Genomic DNA, 17,374 nt, shown 5'->3' with positions numbered 1-17,374 from the left:
GAATAACACAGGAACGCTTTAAAAAAGGAGGTAGAACATTTTATTAATATCGTTAAATTAACTTAAAAACGTTTGTTGAGGTGGCACTGGACCTGAAAGGAGTGTAATCCTGCTCAACTGAGGAGACAAGAACACTGACAGGGTAGCTTTCATCAGATTAACACTCAACACGAGGGGTTAATCCAACACAAACATCATTCTTGTATCACAGAACAATTTTCAGACTGATTAACATGTATCTAGAATCTGTACTGCTGTCTTTAAAGCTGCAGTTTAGTTTCAGGCCAACCCATAAACATTTAACTTTAACTTTCTCGAGTGGGGATGCAGTTACATTGTAGTTTGTCTTTTTTTTTTTTTCCTTTATAGCTGAGGTGCAGTATTACCTATTACTCCTGGAATACATCTGCTCTGTTGGATTTATTGCTTAGCCAGAAAGCTGCAGCTGCTACAAATAATCGTCTCCTGGAATAAATGTCACCATTTTTTTTTTTTTTTAAGACAAACTTAAAACATCTCATTAGAATTTCAAAACAATTTGCTGTTCTAAAATTACACTAAAAAAAGTTCTAATAATTTAATTAAAATAACAGGAAGTTTGCTCCGGAGTGGGTTTGGTGCTTTACAGTCCTGCGGCTCAGTTTGAAAGCAGTTGAGTCTGAGATCAGGGTGATTTGGCTTGGAAACGCGCTCACACTTGAGCAGCACCATAACTGAAAGGCTCCCTGCTGATGGATTTGCATGAACTTGTGCTACTCTGTTCCTTCAGAGTGCGACATGCCTGCGCTATCTCAGGTACTCGTACATCTCCGCGTCCAAAGATATGAGGCCAACGTACGACAACAGGCTCAGGAAGGAGCGCGTCACACTCATGGATGCCATCTCCCATCTGTAAACGAGTTGTGTCGTTACTATTCTGAGCCTCCAATCCCAAAAGATAATTTGTATGATTGATGCAAACTGAGCCTTTACCTCAGAGCCAGTTCAAACTTGAGGCTCTCCCACGTCGTCCTCACCCAGCGGAAGACCCAGAACCGGGGCAGCATTCCTGTCCGCTCTGCCTGGATCCTTCCCCAGCCTCGCACCGCGCTAAATGACAAGAGGGACATCGGCTCTGTATTCAGGATTCCTTACTGCAGTGCTATATCAATGCAACCGATTGGAATTGGAAACATAGACAAGAAAGCTACACACTAATAAAATACATTAAAAGCGAATGAATGGATAAGAAATCAAATCAAAGCCATTAATAAAGCACCTGTAGGGGGGATTAACCTACACACCTACTTGTGTGTTAAGTGTGACAGGACGCTGCACTCACCTCTTTGCCATGACAAAGTAGCGGTCCACCGGCGCTCCCAGTGTGATGTTGATGCTTCGGACCGTGTTGATGTTGCGGAAGACGAGCAGCATGGGCCGAGGCATCGACTTGAGCACCTGCATGATGCTGTCGAAGCGGTGGCTGGCCATCTTGCGCATGTAGGCCGTCTCCTCTCGACTCAGGATGTTGGACAGACCCAGCTGCCGCATGTTGATGGGCCGCTGCAGCAGCATCTCGCAGAACAGGAAGTACTCTGCGGAGCAAATCGGGAGAAGTCCGACTGTTGGTTTTTTTGTGAGACAGCAACACTGAGTGGATAACTGATGATATACTGTACGGGTCAGTGTCCTCACCTTTGACGCCGAGTGCATTGGAGTACTTTTCCATTGCTGCCTCATCTCTCAGGACTATGGACCTCCACAGTTTACAAAGGGCCACTCGGTCACTGAAGTAAAAGGTCACAGTTGGAGCTCATAGTAGAGCATTCTCAATTTTTTTTTTTTTTTACTACGCAGACTAAATCTTACCGTTGACTGAGGTATTCATACAAGCCGTGGTCCAGGAGCACCAACTCTGCCTTGTTGTCAGGACCTCGTCTCACTAGAACTGCCAGCACAAAGAAACCGTTAACGTGGAAAAGACCTGATGGATCAAGTCAGACTTGCAGAATCAGCATCCTCTGTGGCTTACTTTATCTATCATTATATAGATGGAGACAGAGATGGGATTGGAGCCCCTGTCACTGATGCTAAATACTAAAAATGACTTTCTGTCATACCAACCATTTCCAGGGTGAGGATCAGCGTGGATGAAACCAGTGTAGAATATTTGTTCGGCGAATGTTCGGATCAGTTTATCTGCAGTCTGAAAAAACAAACGTTTAATGAGGTGCTTGAGACAGCTTTTCTATAATGGGACTCCAGTCCTGAGTGTGTTGTGTAGAGTGCGTCGACTCACATCTTTCAAACTTAATCCTTGTCTTTTGATTTCTTCCACATTGTTGATTTTGCAACCGTTGCAGAACTCTGCTGTCAACACTCTCTTTGAAAAGAAGACAAAATAATGACAAAAGCTTTAGCCGAGAACACGAGGAAGTCTATTTGTGTGGTACTATTAACGATAACATCCTCACCTTACTTGTCAGCTCCCAGAAGACTTTGGGAACAGTAACAAAGCTGAAGTGTTTCAGCTCCTCGGCACACCGCTCAGAATTCTTGGCCTCGTTCTCAAAGTCAAGCTCTTGAGCCAACGTACCCTTCAAGTCCTGCAAAAAGTCCAAAGGAATCAGTTGTTCAGCTAAACACACCCCCCCCATACTTTTACAGTAAGTTAGTGAAGAGTACAATTAATTCCTGACCTTAAGCACCCATCTGAATCCAAAGCTGGGGTGCATGAACTTGACAATATCCAGGAGGATCTCCAAGGTTCTAATATCACCATCAAACCGATCCCTGAGGTCGATGTACTGCACCTGTGGGGACCAGAAGTGAACACAAACAGGCTTTTAATTAATTATGTTGAACATGTTGGTCAGTCCACAGTCTAAAAGCAAAAAGGTTCATGACTACACCTTTTTTTTTATTTAACTTGTAGATTTCCAACACTACTGAAAATGGAAAAACAGTGCAACTTTTTCAAGGTTGGTTGGTACTAAAAAACTAGCAATTTCAAACTTGCCTTGAGTCCTGGATTTGTGTTAACTATTCAATATGATCCATCACTTTTGTGTTCTGTGACCGAGAATGACCGAGCTAAAACGAAAATGAAATTACAGGGATTCTGCTGGTTTCAACAAGTTCAACTTTAGACTTATCAGACTTTTTTTAAGAAACTGCTATTTATTCACATTCTGGTGATAATCCAAGTTCATTTTTCTTCAAGATTAACTCAAACCCGCCTCTGTGTTAGTTTCCATCACAAGGAAAATATTTAGCCATGATGACTTACCGCGCACTCAAGACTCACAAGGTGAAATTATTACCAGGCAACGCTGTCTGGACTGGTAACCAGTAATCACAAGTTTATAAGGGCAGGCCACACCCAGGTATTTTGTCTCAGTATGATGAAATGGAAGTGGGGACTTTTAGAGTAATACGTTCAAATGGTTTCTGTCAATGTTACTATCAGCTAATATGTGTAGGTGCAAGTTCAACAAGATGGGGCTCGAGAAGGTTGCATTTTAGCGTTCGGTGCAAGCCTGTCGAAAATAACTGGAAGTCTTCTTGCGCAAGAAAATGCTCAAATTAGGAACTTGGTATGAAAAGTTGCATGGGGAGTTGGAAAAACACGCACACACCAATCAGATCTGTGCAGTCACGTACAGTTGAACGTGAATAAATTAATTCACTTTACAATTCTGGGGCTGATTTTGGTTTCTATTACCAGGAGACGAAATGGATCTTGCATTTGCAAATATCTGTACCTGTATTGTTTTGCAAAGATATCTACTGCAGTTAGTATGCTAACCAGCTAGCTCGTGCACGTCCTGGTCCAAAGCCCACATGGGTGCGGTGGTTCGGCAGTTACTCTGGTGTTACGCTGCCCACCATTTGTGTGGAGTATGAATTTGACAGTTGAACAATTTATACATATTGCGTTTTTAAAGTTAACATTTATACATTTATATTCTAGCCAAGACCACCAAAATCCACATTAAGACATTGTCAGACCTAAAGTTTTTTTTATTGTTTTTGCAGAAACCCTGAAATAAAAATGTGGTCTGACAATCAGTGCTCACCTTCACAGCGACAGGAGTCCCGTCAAAAAGCTCTGCTTTATGAACCTGAGCCAGGCTGGCAGCAGCGATGGGCTCATGGTCAAACGTTTTAAAAAGCTGCTCTGGGGTTTTGTTGAAATCTTCTTGGAAGAGAGCATCGACCTATCGCAGAGACAAACACAGTCCTGTGAAAATTCAAACAGTCCTCTGGCCGTGAACCTTGTGCCTGTTTGTGTTGCAGTTCTCACCTCTTTGTACCTCCTGTTCAAGGCCTTGTCTTCCAGTATTTGCAGGGTGCGGATGTACTCGGGGGGTAGGAGGTGGTTGAAGGAACACAGACCTTGGCCGAGTTTGATGTATATTCCTCCGTTCCGTATGGCTCCTTCCACCATGCACTCTGCTGCCCTCTGGTGGCAGGCTGACATCTCAGCCAAGTAGGATGGGCTGCTCTAGCAGGGGAGGACGGCAGTGACACAAGATTGTACATAAGCAGCAGTAAAGCTGTGGTGTCGTTCTTTATTTGTGGGTGCACAAGACACGTGGAGAGAAATGTGGGGTGAGTGAGGGGCCCCATAGCCAACAAATGCCCCTCGCTGTATACGAACTGGGGACATGTTATTACTCTTAGACCCCAAAGACACACATTGATATGTGTTGATCGTTCAAAGTAAAAACATGTTGTCTCTTCCTAGAGTGGCAACATCTCTGTTAATGCACAGTTGTAGAACCATCCATCTATCCACTGTCTGTAACTGCCTATACTTTTCAGGGTAACAGGGGAGCTGGAGCCAACCCCAGCTGACATCGGGGCGAGCGGAGGGGTTCATCCTGGGTAAGTCGCCAGTTCATCACAGGGCTGACATATAGGGACAAACAACCATTCACACTCACACTCACCCCATCTGACAAACGCTTTGCACATCTTTGGATTGCAGGAGGAAACCAGAGCAGACACAGGGAGAACATGCAAACTCTGCACCCAGAGGCCCTGCGCCGGCCACTTCAAGACCTGGACCCAGGGGCTTCTTGCTGTGGGGTAACACCAGGGCAGGGCTAAGGACGGCACTAAGCTCACCACTGCCCAAGAAAATCTAACTAACTGTCATTACTTAATTTCTTGTCATTCAACTAATCAGACAATTATAATGGAACTATAAACAGTATTTGACTGATCATTTCAACATCAACTGATTTAGGGTTCCTCGTGAGTCTCAGGATTGGCCCTTTAGCTGAATGCAAAACTCCTCAAATGCATCATCATCCACCACAATTTAACGAACAGTGTACCAGTGATCAGAAAGGCACTGCATGTTTTTTTTTCTTTTTTTTAAATGCCATTTGAAGCCATCAGCATGTGCCTAAAAACAATGGAAATATTATATCATCCCTCCATGTCCCGCAGGAGCGAGACGTCTACAAACAAACCGATCACACCCACCATCCAACCATTTACATGACATGGAACTTACCTCATCCAGGCCCCGAACAGCCACATTGGTGGTCCACCAGTAATCCACAGAGATAAAGATTCCCACAGAGAGAGATCTGAGGACACACAGATAAGAGGCTCGCTGGGACTTCAAAAGGTTTGACTTGTGACGTGACGTGAACAGGAATGTGAGTGATTCACATCACTGTCCACTATCCCATTTTAAATGGCGGTCACACTAATCGTGTTTTTATTTAACAGATTCATCTCAAAACTGATTTACTTGACTGCAAATGTCCCTGTAACTACTATTGTAATGTGGCTAATGTTAGCTAACTTTAAACAGAATCACTGATATTACTGAGCCACTCCAAGTTGCTTAATAACCCTTGAATCATAGCGCAACTCCTAGACGGGGTTATGTACTGTACTGCAAAAGGTACATGGTCTTACTTTAAGTAGTCATTATCAGAGTAACGGGCAGCCTTATAATGCACTAATGATGACAAAGATACAGACTAACCTGCACAGGCGACCAAATCCTTCGATCACAATCCTCATTTTCCTCCTCTTTCTTGGTTCTGACACTGCGTACTTGACACCCACTGCCACAGGTACACCGACAGAGAGGCCAACAAGTGTCTTCCACAACAGCCCTCTGCGCTTATCTTCCCTGGAAGCAGGAGACAGCCCCATTCATCAAGACTGCAACATCAATACGGAAGGTGAATCTGTGATCGTGGCTTGTCGCTATTCGGTACCTGAGTGAGCTGAAGGATCTGGCTGGTCGCAGTGGGGAGCCGGGGAGCGCACGTCTTCGGAGCAGGGCCATGTGATGCAGACACAACCTTAACTATGGAGGGAAACAGCTGCTGTATGAAATAATGACTGTGACTCACGTTACATTGTCAAGTCTGAATAGAGAAGTGAGAGGACGTGAAATACTGCAACCTCTACTGTTCAATCTTTATTCACCTGAAAGGTAGATTGTGGACGTCTTCAACATCGATCACAATCTAAAATCATCAGATCGCCAATCCCTTCTTTCAGTCTCACACCATATAAACCACAAACCTGTGGACACATTTCTAGTTTTGGGATAGAAAATGAACCGTGGCTCTATCACTCTCACAGAGATGGCTTATTTTTTTTTGAACAGAAACATCTTCTATGTGAGCCACAAGTACACCCTGTAATTCTCTGGAGGACATCATGTTCACCACACCACAAGTCCAAGAATGTGAAAAGCCTGCAAACTTCAACTGTTGTTGTTTTTCCAATTCAGTCACATAAAAGGTCTTAAAAAGTAGCATGTCAAATAGCAATTTGCCATGGACATTAATACTAAAATAACACTAGGGGTGGTGAAAAAAATCAATTATTGATTAATTGCAATTATAATTATGATTATTAAATTTCCAAAGATCGATTTTAAATTATTATTATTAAGTAGCCCAGGGAAATGCAATGTTGGAACATGCAGCTAATGTTAACATTCAATAAGTTGTGTGATTACTCCGTTTACTGAAGCCCTGTTTCACACTGGTACCCTGCATTAGCTGATTTTCAGGGAATAACCCCACAAACTTGAGGCTAACTAGCCAGCGAGCGTTAGGCTAAAGTCAGGGTTAACCGCCTTTGGAATGTGCCAGGTATGTGCCAGTGTGAACGCTTCCTTAGCCCGGCCCAACCCCAGTCCCAGGCTAAGGCAACCGTTAGCCCCAAGCTAGGAAAGCTTGTGATTCCGGAGTGAAATGGGGCTTAAGTAAACAGATTAGTCATGCATCAGTGTAAATGTTAACATTAGATGCATTTAACCCAGGGCCAGCAGAAGTGCAGTGTGAACCGTATAGCCCTTGGCTTTGGTTAACCCCGGGTTATTCCTTTCTCCATTTTATGTTTTTAGAGTACTCTCTGTTTATGCTCAAGTCTTGTGCTTATTCTGATACCTTCTACCTGCAGGATCCCAACGCTTTCTGGTGCTGCTGTGATGGTTTAAATTTATTGATTATTTCTATTACTCGTTGATCTGAAAATTATTGTCTTGACCAATCACTTGCGTGGTACACATATTGTACATAAATGATCGATTAATCGTTTAGTCTGTAAAATGCTCATCGCAATTTACAAGAGCACAAAGTCACTTCTTCAAATGAATTATTTTGTCAAGCCAACAGTCCAAAGCTCAGTGACCCGACATCTGCTGTTGACAAAAATAAAGCTGCACATCCTTACATTTAAGAAAGATTGCTAGAAAGATTAGTTAAATGATTCATCAAATACTCGCATAGTTTGCAACTGATACAATCGACTAATCAATTAATCAGCCAATTGTTGCAGCTCTACATGCAACATGTCAAAATGTCTTTTTAAACCTTTGGTTGGACACAAGCTCATAGATGTTTGGTAAATCCTTAGGCTGCCAAAATCAGACCTTCACCTTCTTTTGACATATTTTTTCAAACCCATTGCTCAAGATCTGAGGCAAGTTAAATCAAAATCAAGTCCAGTAGTGTTGAGTTACAGCGGGGAAAAAGTGTGTGTGTGTGTGTGTGTGTGTGTGTGTGTGTGTGTGTGTGTGTGTGTGTGTGTGTGTTGGGGTGGAGATCAAGGCCAGTATTACAAGCCCGGGGTACTTTGTTGTTTTTGTTCGCTGTCTGCATCTGAGGGACAAAATGTCTCCAGTGTTGACAAATTGATGTCCAGATAGCAGTGATGTCAGGGACCAGAGCGCTGACATATCAAACAAACTGTCACTCACACACGGACCAATGGGTGTTTCCCCATCACCACAGTGAATAACACAACAGTTAACGAGGAGCAAAAGTCAGCTGATATTTGGTCTAATCCCGTTCACACTCATATTGTGGGAGCATGTGGCTGATTGTTGTTGTTAAACTAAGTTGCAGTTGCCAACTGTAATGGGAAATACAGCTCTGTAACCTTGACAAATATACTCCTCCGAGTTTCATGTCACCGTTCTCATGTGTGGAGTTCGTCTTCTACACAAAATAGATCACAGCTTTATCTCTGTGCCCTTGCTGCAGCCCACTGGTATCTGCTGCTAACATGACCTGCTAATTGCAGTTATCGTGGCTAGCTGCTGGTCAAGCCGCTAACTTAAGCTAATGCTACCATCAAACCAAGCTCAAATTGTATAGAAATGCCGTTTATTTACCACTCTGTTCGTCTCCCCTGTCATGTTTCCTAGGATAGTAACAAAGCTCTTCTCACGGTGATGAATTACTGTCCAGTGTGTCCTTCCTGTTGGGGTTGTGGCCGTCTCGTAGAGCCACCTCCTTCATTAATCAGCACATATCCACGAGCATTAGCCAAAGAGTGCGAGAACGAGAGGGTGCGCTCCCAACTTCTTACTTCCGCATTCGTTTGAATCTTGTTATTTAGACAAAAATACCTTTTCTGGGGTTCACTGAGAGCTTTATTTGTCCACAAGTCTGTTTGTTTTCTCTGTAGAGACACTTAAATACTTGGCGCATGGAGCGTGCAATCGTAATAATCAGCGACAGCAGTGTATTGATTGTTATAATTATGAGTTAAGGTGTATCAAAAAAAGGCTAGTTGTGAGATAGTGAATACATGTTATTACTGTAATTTAAAAAACTACATGTACAATAGTTATTGAAGCATTGGTTAATGTAGTTCTGTTTCATCATTCTGCCTTTAAATGAAAAATTAAATCATGAAATATTACATGGATTCTAGCTGAAAGTTTCTTCTCTTTTGTGGTCACTTAAAGATCTCCTGTAGACAATTCAAGGCATTTAAAAGTACTAAATAACAATATAGCTGGTTCACCCACAAAAATAGTTTACCAAGTTAAAAGTCTTAAAACCACATTTAATCCTTCCCCCTTACTGAAATATACAGAACAACTGATAGATACATGATGTGAACTGGATATCACATTTGTCTAATTCTGATGAATATTACATATACATATCAAATATCAAAGGCATAGGCAACTGACACAATGTTGCCCTGACAAAGTGGGTGCAATTTCAAGTGAAGTTTGTTAAGTGGGCAGAGATGCATCTTGGTGGTGCACTCTCTGGTAGGAGGTACCTGATGATGCGTCACTGGTCATATGAAGTGGTTCGAGGCATGCCCTCGTACTTTTAATGTACTTAATTGTTTAAAACCCAAGTCCTAAAACACGATATGACCTTGAAGGACCAGCAATGTAGGCTGTAACAAAAGTGCCATTGCTTATAATAATGACGCACCTAAGGAAGCCTATTACTACCATTAAAGGTGCCACATGAGATATGTTGAAGTATTATTTCTAAGTTTCATCATCTTACATCACTTAGGTCTCTGTGGGTTCCACGGTCCTCGTATCAAGCTTCATGGAAAATAGCAACAAACAAAAAAAGGATGACATAACTAGAGTCGATTTTAAGAGTTCATACATAGAGATCTTTGTGGGCAGATTTGTTGGGACTCACGTTAAAGGACAATGTATGTGTTACCAAATGTTAAAAGTGTTCTTCTTTGCGGCTGTCGCAAGTGCATCGCTGCCAGTGTGTACAGAATAACAGCGTATCAACTGAGACAAATTCAGCCAACGGAACCGGAAACAAGAATTGGCCTTCAAAATAAAGGTAGTAAAACGGTTCACTGGCACCCAACAGCTATACAGTTACAGATCACAACAACAAACAATAGAACTCGAATCAACCAATGGGATGATTAGATGATATCTGTGAGATTGCTGCTTTTTTTCTTTCTTCTTTTTTTAACATGTTAATAAACCACATGGCCCAAGTAGTTTTTGAAGGCTTTTAATTTGAAAGCAGAGTGGGAGGTGTGTTTTGCTGTAGCGGGCTGCATGGTCCACCGGATGCAGTGGCGACCCGTGTCGCTGCAGTGTTGCGCTTTCCTGTTTACGGGCGGGAAGAGCGAACGTAGCTGACTGTGGAAGCTACTGGGTTTAAATTGGCAGCACATTTGTTTTTAATTTTCCTTCATGCTTATTGGTTTGCACGTTTTAATGATACACGGGGCATTGCGAGGTCTTGAGGGTACCTTTTAGGCGGGCCGTTGCTGAAAACTAGAGGGGTTTTTTGAGAGTGCGGGGCAGATGGAGGATCCTCCTGCAGATTCTGGTGGTGGTGGCGGCGGTGCAGCAGCGGAGGGCCCCGCGGTGCAGGTGGCAGATATCTGCTGGCCGACCGGGGCTCTCCCTCTACGACTCCTGGAGTGGAAAGTCAAACCCGGGTCTCTAATTAACGTGGACTCCGTGTTGGCACTGTGTGCTCCCATACCTCAGGAGAAGGGGGCAGAGGCTTCCAGGCTGCCAGAGAAGAAGGTGAAATCGGACCGTGCTGGAGTAGTCAAGGAGCTATGCTGTCAACTTGGACAAGTCATACCCCCGGGGTGAGTCACTCTGCTTGCTATAGCTAACTATGTTCACTGACCCAGCCATTGCCGGGAAAGGCTACAAGCAGCATGTCAGCTGCAGTTTTGGTACTGCTTTTCCAGCTTCAGGCTCAACCCGTAGTGCAACGTTAGCTAGCTAGCGAGCTAACATTGTTACATATAGGTGCTAAGTAACGTTAGCTTGTTTGCTAGCAGTACCCAAATCACTCACAGCACTTGTTCATGTCAAGTCAGTCAAAACAAACAAGGAGACTTTGGGATACAGCTTTCAAAATAAAAGTGCATTGAGTTAGATAGTCTGTTTCTGGATCTTTTTCGGATCTCTAAACCAGTTGAAAATGAGAACCAGCTGCAAACAGAAATTCGGCTAACATTATACGTTTTCTTGAACGGTCTCTTGAATGTACGTGCAGCCAAGTTTACAGGCTAAAGATTTCTTGCGCCTTTATTTTGAAGGCACGATCACGTGAAGCGCCGTCTCGTTGTGTTTGCCTTGACGCAGTCGCCCCTCGCGTGCACGGAGTGTGTACATGCTGCATAGGTTGACAGGTGGAGGACTGATCCGAGTCTCCCGATGTCCCAGTGGATCTGACACGACAGTCGTTACTCCTGCTTCCACATGGACGCTTTTTGTTTCAGAACAACAGTAGATTATTTTACAACAGCTGCGGATGAACAAACAAGCACATATTTGAATTATCTCTTTCAGCTTCAGCTTTTTGGTCTTAAAATTGCGCGTCAGTCAAGTGTACCTCACATGAAATGCGTTGTATATTTGAATGTTAACATGGAGTCTTTAATTAAACATATCTGATATCATAACAGCTCTGTTTTGATTGAAGTTGATTACAGTTAAATCATTTGCCATGCCGCTGAGAGAAGGGCTTGTGCTGCCTCCATGTGAAACACCTGAGTTTGATACCTCATCATGCTTGTTGCAAGAATAAAGTGCCCTCAGACTGAAATGATATGAAAGTAGGCCATGTGTCAAAAGCTTCTGCTTTTAAACTTCAGGTGGAATTTGGTCTGGCAGGCAACAAAGCTATCACACACAACAGAGCTATTAGCTCTTTGTAATGTTTCTAAAAGGCATCAGCAACCGTGTGAATTACAAAGCAAAGCGACTGAGTGCATAATGGCCAGCTATTTATTACAGAAAGTACAGTCATGCTTGATGGATTTACAACTTGTTCTCAAAGTAATAACTCGGTAATAACATTTGTCAGTAAGTAACTTGCTGATATAAAGTTTCAAGGCTCACACCTTATCTGTAATGTAGAAATGCTAAAAGATGAAACACTGAATATACTTCTATTATACCAAGCCCTTCCTCGTCACAAAGCAAGCAAGCAGAAAGATGGAACCACTGCACTATGGCTGGATTACACAAAAGTATTTACATTAATGTCTCTTGTCTTTTCTTTTTTCAGGGGTGTCATCATCAGAATAGAAGAATGCAGCCATCCAATAGTAATGAAGGGTTTATGTGCTGAATGTGGCCAGGACCTGACTCAGTAAGGAAATGCAAACACTTCAAATGTTTTGTTTGTGTGTTTTTTACACATGATGTATGTGACACTTTTGCTCACATATTGCAAATTCAAATCTTGATATATGACATTTGTTTTTTGCCTCAGGCAACTCTCTTGCTGCTTTGCAAGGCAAATAGAAATAATTATCTGTACATGTTCCCGTAATCTCTATCACGCTGCAGCCAGCAGGGGCCACTTACATTGTTCGGATATGTTATTAAATGTATGGATATTTTTATTATTTTTATTATAGTTGATGCAGTCTTTGCCATCCACTTTCCCCAACTAAGATTTCAGTTATGCTTCCAGTTACAGCTGTCTATGGAATTTCAAAGTGTTCATTGATAAATAAAAAAAGAAAGGCATTATGAAATGAATAATCAAATGAACAAACTGTGTAAAATATTTATAAATGTGCCGGCTTGACCCTAACACTGCACTGATTAAAGAACTGCACGAACAGATGAATGTAATGATGATGTAATGATGCTTACAATATCAAATTGTCATTTGGTAATCCAAAACATTTTTAACTGACTAGAACTTGTCTTTGTAAGGTTGTGACCTTCATGTGCCTCAAGACAAACTAAATTTATCTGACCCAAAGTAATTGTGGTGGATCCTGTATTATTTAACACCATCAGGGGGCACCAGATATCTTACAGAAAGAGCTGAGTACAACTTGGGTTATAAATCAGGTGTTCTCCCTTTGCACTGTCTCTCATGTCAATTTGATAGAGATGTAACATTTATAGCTGTCAGTTAGACTCCAAGACATGCTGAATTTATCGCAGATTTTACATGAAGAAATATATCACAAATATTATCAGTGTGTGTATACTCACACACATGTATATACATATTATTATTATTATTATTATTATTATTATTATTATTATTATTATTATCATCTTATTATCTTATTGCTGGCACTGTAACAGTAAACAGCATGTGAGTCTGAAAGACTAATCACTTGCTAACTGGTCTATTTTCTGGGCCCAAATCATGTTTGCCCAAATCAAGCCACTATCAGCTGCTGTCTGACAAATTTTGATTTGCATGTTTGTGAAAGCTGCTTTTCTTCTCAGTCACAATGATTTCAAGGACTAAGAGACACTCATACCACAAAATTCATGACTCCCACTCTTCTTCTTTTTTTTTCCTTCTCAGGCTGCAGAGCACAAATGGGAACCAGCAAACTCCCATCTCCACAGCAACAGTCTCCATGGTGCACAGTGTTCCCGAGCTGATGGTCAGCTCAGAGGTGAGTCTCATGCTAGAGATACCTGGAAGACTGGGTTAGTTGAGCAGATGAACTTTACATTCATCCCATTATAAGACGTGTGTGTATGTGCATTGCTTTTGAGGCTCAGTGCCTTCAGTCTTTGCTGTCCATTTCCAAGATATTATTTGCATGCTGTTTTTGATTGTTCCGATATTTTGTATCATCAAATGTAATACATTTCCATGGAGAAAAATGTAAAATATACTGTGTCCTGGCAATTGTAGTAATTTCAGGGTTAAAAAGCATTAGCCACAGCAGAGGCACATACCTTTAAGATAAAAAGAAATGATAATAATAAAGTAGTGCATAAGAAAAGTTTAGGTCAAGGTTTCCATAGACAGCTAACTTAGAATTATGCAGACTTAATGTGTAATCATATATTGCAAATTCTACATTTTACCATATCAAAGGTGGATGTGTATGATGTGTATTATTCCCTCAATAAAATCAAGGGCAGAACATCAGCCTGACACCTGTATTTAGTTGTATCAAAGAACTAGTCAAATTCAATCCAATTAGATGCAACTTTATAACCCTGTTATCCCTGGCAGTACCCGCCCAAGGAATACATATGCACACACAATGGGGTCAAAACTGTTAATCACATAGCCTAAAAGGACCAAAAGATGTAAGCTTAAAACCTTGATTGAAATTTTAGTGATAAATACATAAATTATTGCTTATTATGTAAAAAGCGCTGCGTTCATTGTAAAACAGTGTTTTGTCACTTTGTCTGACTGTCTGTTCCTTTTTTTTTTATTCGTTCGAACAGCAAGCTGAACAGCTGGGCAGAGAAGACCAGCAGAGACTCCACCGGAACAAAAAGCTGGTCTTGATGGTGGATCTGGACCAGACACTGATCCACACCACTGAACAGCACTGCCAGCGTATGTCTAATAAGGTATTATCCCATCAAATCGCTCTTCTTTACTGTTATCACTGTGATGCACTGACACATTTGGTGTCTCACCTGAAACTGGGTTGTATGCATCAAGAATAAATGCTTAGCACCAAGCTGTACAGATTTGAGGCTTTGTATTGACATGAATAAACCTGTCTGAGAGGAACCTAAGGGTGCGTCCCGGAGGTATGTTTTCTTATTAAGAAACAATTGTTTTTATATTCATTGTAAGCCTCACATGCATGGCTAATCCAGAGTTTTTCCCTCTTAAAATATTTGTGAGGTTGAATATTTAAGGCATTTTAAGACATGGAAGACTGTTTACATCTGTCTTCTCTACTGATTTATTGGTGCATTGCTACATTTGTAAGCATTCTACCATCAGCAACTGTCAATGAGTGCTATAGGGTGAAATAAACGTTAAGATTCAAATACACCACCTACATCTACATAAATGTTTCATGATAACTATAATCCCTTTTGGTTTCTGATGAGCATAATAGAGCTGTCTGAGGTTTCGACACACTGGAGGTGGATGGATTCAGAATTATTATTCTGTGCTATATCAAAGGGCTGCCTGCCAGTATTATTGCAAAGCTTCAGTAGAAGTGACTATGTGTTAGGAACACACTGTAATTTCCACTTAGGGTCACTCTATTTATCATTAGAAAAAGATCTAGTTGTAATTCTGTAAAAGTACAGAATAGTTTCTGTTGTTTAACCAAAGCTCTCATTCAAAGTCGTCCTTTTAAGAGCAGATGTTGACAAAAAATCTGCTCATTAACTGTTTGTCATCGTTAACACTCTTGTTGTTTCCTCCAGGGCATTTTCCACTTCCAGCTCGGGCGAGGAGAGCCAATGCTCCACACACGACTACGCCCACACTGCAAGGAATTCCTGGAAAAAATTGCCAAACTCTATGAGTTACACGTCTTCACATTCGGGAGTCGCCTTTATGCACACACCATTGCCGGTAATGGGCTCATTGTTTTAGATTTTACAGCACGTTTCCAACATTATAGGCCCTGATTACACAAACCCACACAATTTTATCAATATTGAATGCCGTAGAATAGAATCCATTTCAATTTTGAATTTAGGGAAAGTTGCACTGCCTGTTTGTGTCCATAAGAGGGAAGTGTTCGCTCATGTTCTGGGTTCAGCTGATGGTTATGTTGGTTCACTGGTGTACTGGTGTATCTAATGTCTCCTGGTATCATTTGCCAGCAGCAGGGGAGCTACATTTGAAAATGCATGTAAATCCAGTTAATGCTCTACATTAACATTTTCAATGCTCTCCTGCTAAATGGGCAGCTTTACAACACAATCGTCATTTACCAGCTTAGTTTTGCAGCACTTGGGGGAGCTGACTGATAAAAATATTTCAGTTTATGATTCAAGGCTGGATCATATTGAAGTGTAGGAAGTGTGTTTATAAGCTGTCTCTTTGGTATGCAGGCTGCAATTTTTCATCATACTGTATATAATAGCAGCAGCAGCAGCCCCTGTCCAGCACTGTTCTGCCTCCATATGATGAATGTTTAATGCATTTTGAATTGGATTTTACTACTGGACCTGATTCAGGGAGGTCGGCAGGTTTCAGAGCTGCGCTCAAGTTATTGACATCTTCTATTTGTGGGTAAAAGAGACTCTGGCCATGCTGTCTTGTTCTATTTTTGTTTTCATCAAACTGTTCATTTCTTTTCAGGCACAGTAAGAAAGCCTGAGAAAGTGTAGTTTGTAGTGCTTGATTCAATGAGGAAATACTGGAGAGAATGTAGTGAAAATGTTTTGAAATAGAAGAAAGTGCTCTTTTCCTTTGAGGTGTATAGTTTCATTAATGTGGCGTAGAAATGGTATAGCAATATTTGAATGCAAGTGCTACAGTAGACTACTACATTCATTCCTTCTGCAGCCTTAGAGAGACTTTTTTTTCCTCAATTTACCCTTTTCTCTTCCCTTTTCAGGCTTTCTGGATCCTGAAAAGAAGCTTTTCTCTCATCGGATCCTTTCTCGAGATGAATGCATTGATCCTTTCTCCAAGACGGGGAATCTTAGGTGGGAATTGCCTTCTGCTAAAGATGACAACGGAATCGATCGTCGACAGTTTAGTCTGTGGTGACCCTGCACCTGTCAACTTTGACATTATGTCTTTTTTTTTTTTTACTTTTCTACGCTTGTGTAACCATCCCTCAATGTCATCAGTGACTGCAGATGAACACAAAGAGAGGAGATCTATTATTCTCTCTCAGTGTCACTTTGAAAGGTTGTCTTTGACATCTCCTTGCAAATAAAAAAAATTGGATGGATGATGTAAGAAATTGACGTGCCTCTTATTTTTATTCATAGCTAAACGCACAATCTGTCACTGCAACGTCACCACAGCCAAAGAAACATGAATAATGTCCCCAAAGTGTTCATCTGTAAATGTTTGGACATCTGTCAAAAAGCTCCTCAGTCTTACTGGTGTCTTCTGCATAATTCTCATGACAGGAATCTTTTCCCTTGTGGTGACTCGATGGTCTGCATAATCGATGACCGAGAGGATGTGTGGAAGTTTGCGCCCAACCTCATCACTGTGAAGAAATACATCTACTTCCAGGGCACGGGGGACATCAACGCTCCCCCTGGATCACGGGAAGCTCAGATGACAAAGAAAGGTACAGTGCACACACATCTTTGATAATGAACTGTTTAAGCAACACTGCACTGTCCAACGAGTCATTTCTAGTACTGTACACATTCCCCTGGGAGACACTTTTAGCTGAGGTTAACACGTAAGTCAGTCCA

At 41.6% G+C, this 17,374-nt stretch overlaps 2 protein-coding genes across 6 annotated transcripts in view; one reads left to right on the top strand and one right to left on the bottom strand.

Moving 5' to 3' along the window:
• Nucleotides 1-16: 16 nt before the first annotated feature.
• Nucleotides 17-10,014, bottom strand: adck5 (aarF domain containing kinase 5). Of its 5 annotated transcripts, none has more exons than XM_037092315.1 (15): nt 9,871-10,014; nt 6,228-6,319; nt 5,990-6,139; nt 5,507-5,582; nt 4,286-4,486; nt 4,059-4,199; nt 2,679-2,792; nt 2,454-2,585; nt 2,279-2,362; nt 2,104-2,185; nt 1,849-1,927; nt 1,675-1,766; nt 1,322-1,574; nt 973-1,089; nt 18-889 (listed from the first exon to the last, which is right to left on the bottom strand). In XM_037092315.1, exons 2-15 carry the CDS (start codon nt 6,296-6,298, stop codon nt 787-789), a joined length of 1,695 nt encoding a protein of 564 aa, XP_036948210.1. In that variant the 5' UTR covers nt 6,299-6,319; nt 9,871-10,014; the 3' UTR covers nt 18-786. The 5 variants fall into 5 exon arrangements, with proteins under 5 accessions (XP_036948213.1, XP_036948210.1, XP_036948211.1 ...); XM_037092316.1 differs by lacking the exon at nt 9,871-10,014 and adding an exon at nt 9,789-9,832; XM_037092314.1 differs by lacking the exon at nt 9,871-10,014 and adding an exon at nt 8,645-8,897.
• A 262-nt stretch (nt 10,015-10,276) lies between these two features.
• The window catches only part of ctdp1 (CTD (carboxy-terminal domain, RNA polymerase II, polypeptide A) phosphatase, subunit 1), a 63,520-nt gene continuing 56,422 nt past the window's right edge, over nt 10,277-17,374 (top strand). The window contains exons 1-7 of the mRNA XM_037092313.1: nt 10,277-10,863; nt 12,297-12,380; nt 13,569-13,662; nt 14,456-14,584; nt 15,407-15,557; nt 16,552-16,642; nt 17,078-17,244. Of these exons, the coding sequence (XP_036948208.1) occupies nt 10,568-10,863; nt 12,297-12,380; nt 13,569-13,662; nt 14,456-14,584; nt 15,407-15,557; nt 16,552-16,642; nt 17,078-17,244 (1,012 nt within the window). The 5' untranslated portion in view covers nt 10,277-10,567. The remainder of the gene's footprint in view (nt 10,864-12,296; nt 12,381-13,568; nt 13,663-14,455; nt 14,585-15,406; nt 15,558-16,551; nt 16,643-17,077; nt 17,245-17,374) is intronic.

The sequence above is a fragment of the Acanthopagrus latus genome, chromosome 3 (genome assembly GCF_904848185.1).
Source record: "Acanthopagrus latus isolate v.2019 chromosome 3, fAcaLat1.1, whole genome shotgun sequence".
Taxonomy (NCBI): Eukaryota; Metazoa; Chordata; class Actinopteri; order Spariformes; family Sparidae; genus Acanthopagrus; species Acanthopagrus latus.
The sequence above is the reverse complement of the archived record's forward strand: the minus strand, read 5'-3'. Positions and strand labels throughout refer to the sequence as shown.

Bases quoted from the DNA above. Each gene is read 5' to 3' on its own strand.
- adck5 (XM_037092314.1), bottom strand. From the start codon at position 8,668: ATGACAGGGGAGACGAACAGAGTG. The intron at 5,583-5,989 runs GTTAGTCTGTAT...GTGTGTCCTCAG, and splicing joins GGATTTGGTCGCCTGTGCAG to ATCTCTCTCTGTGGGAATCT. The intron at 1,575-1,674 runs GTGAGGACACTG...TTTGCTCCGCAG, and splicing joins CAATGCACTCGGCGTCAAAG to AGTACTTCCTGTTCTGCGAG.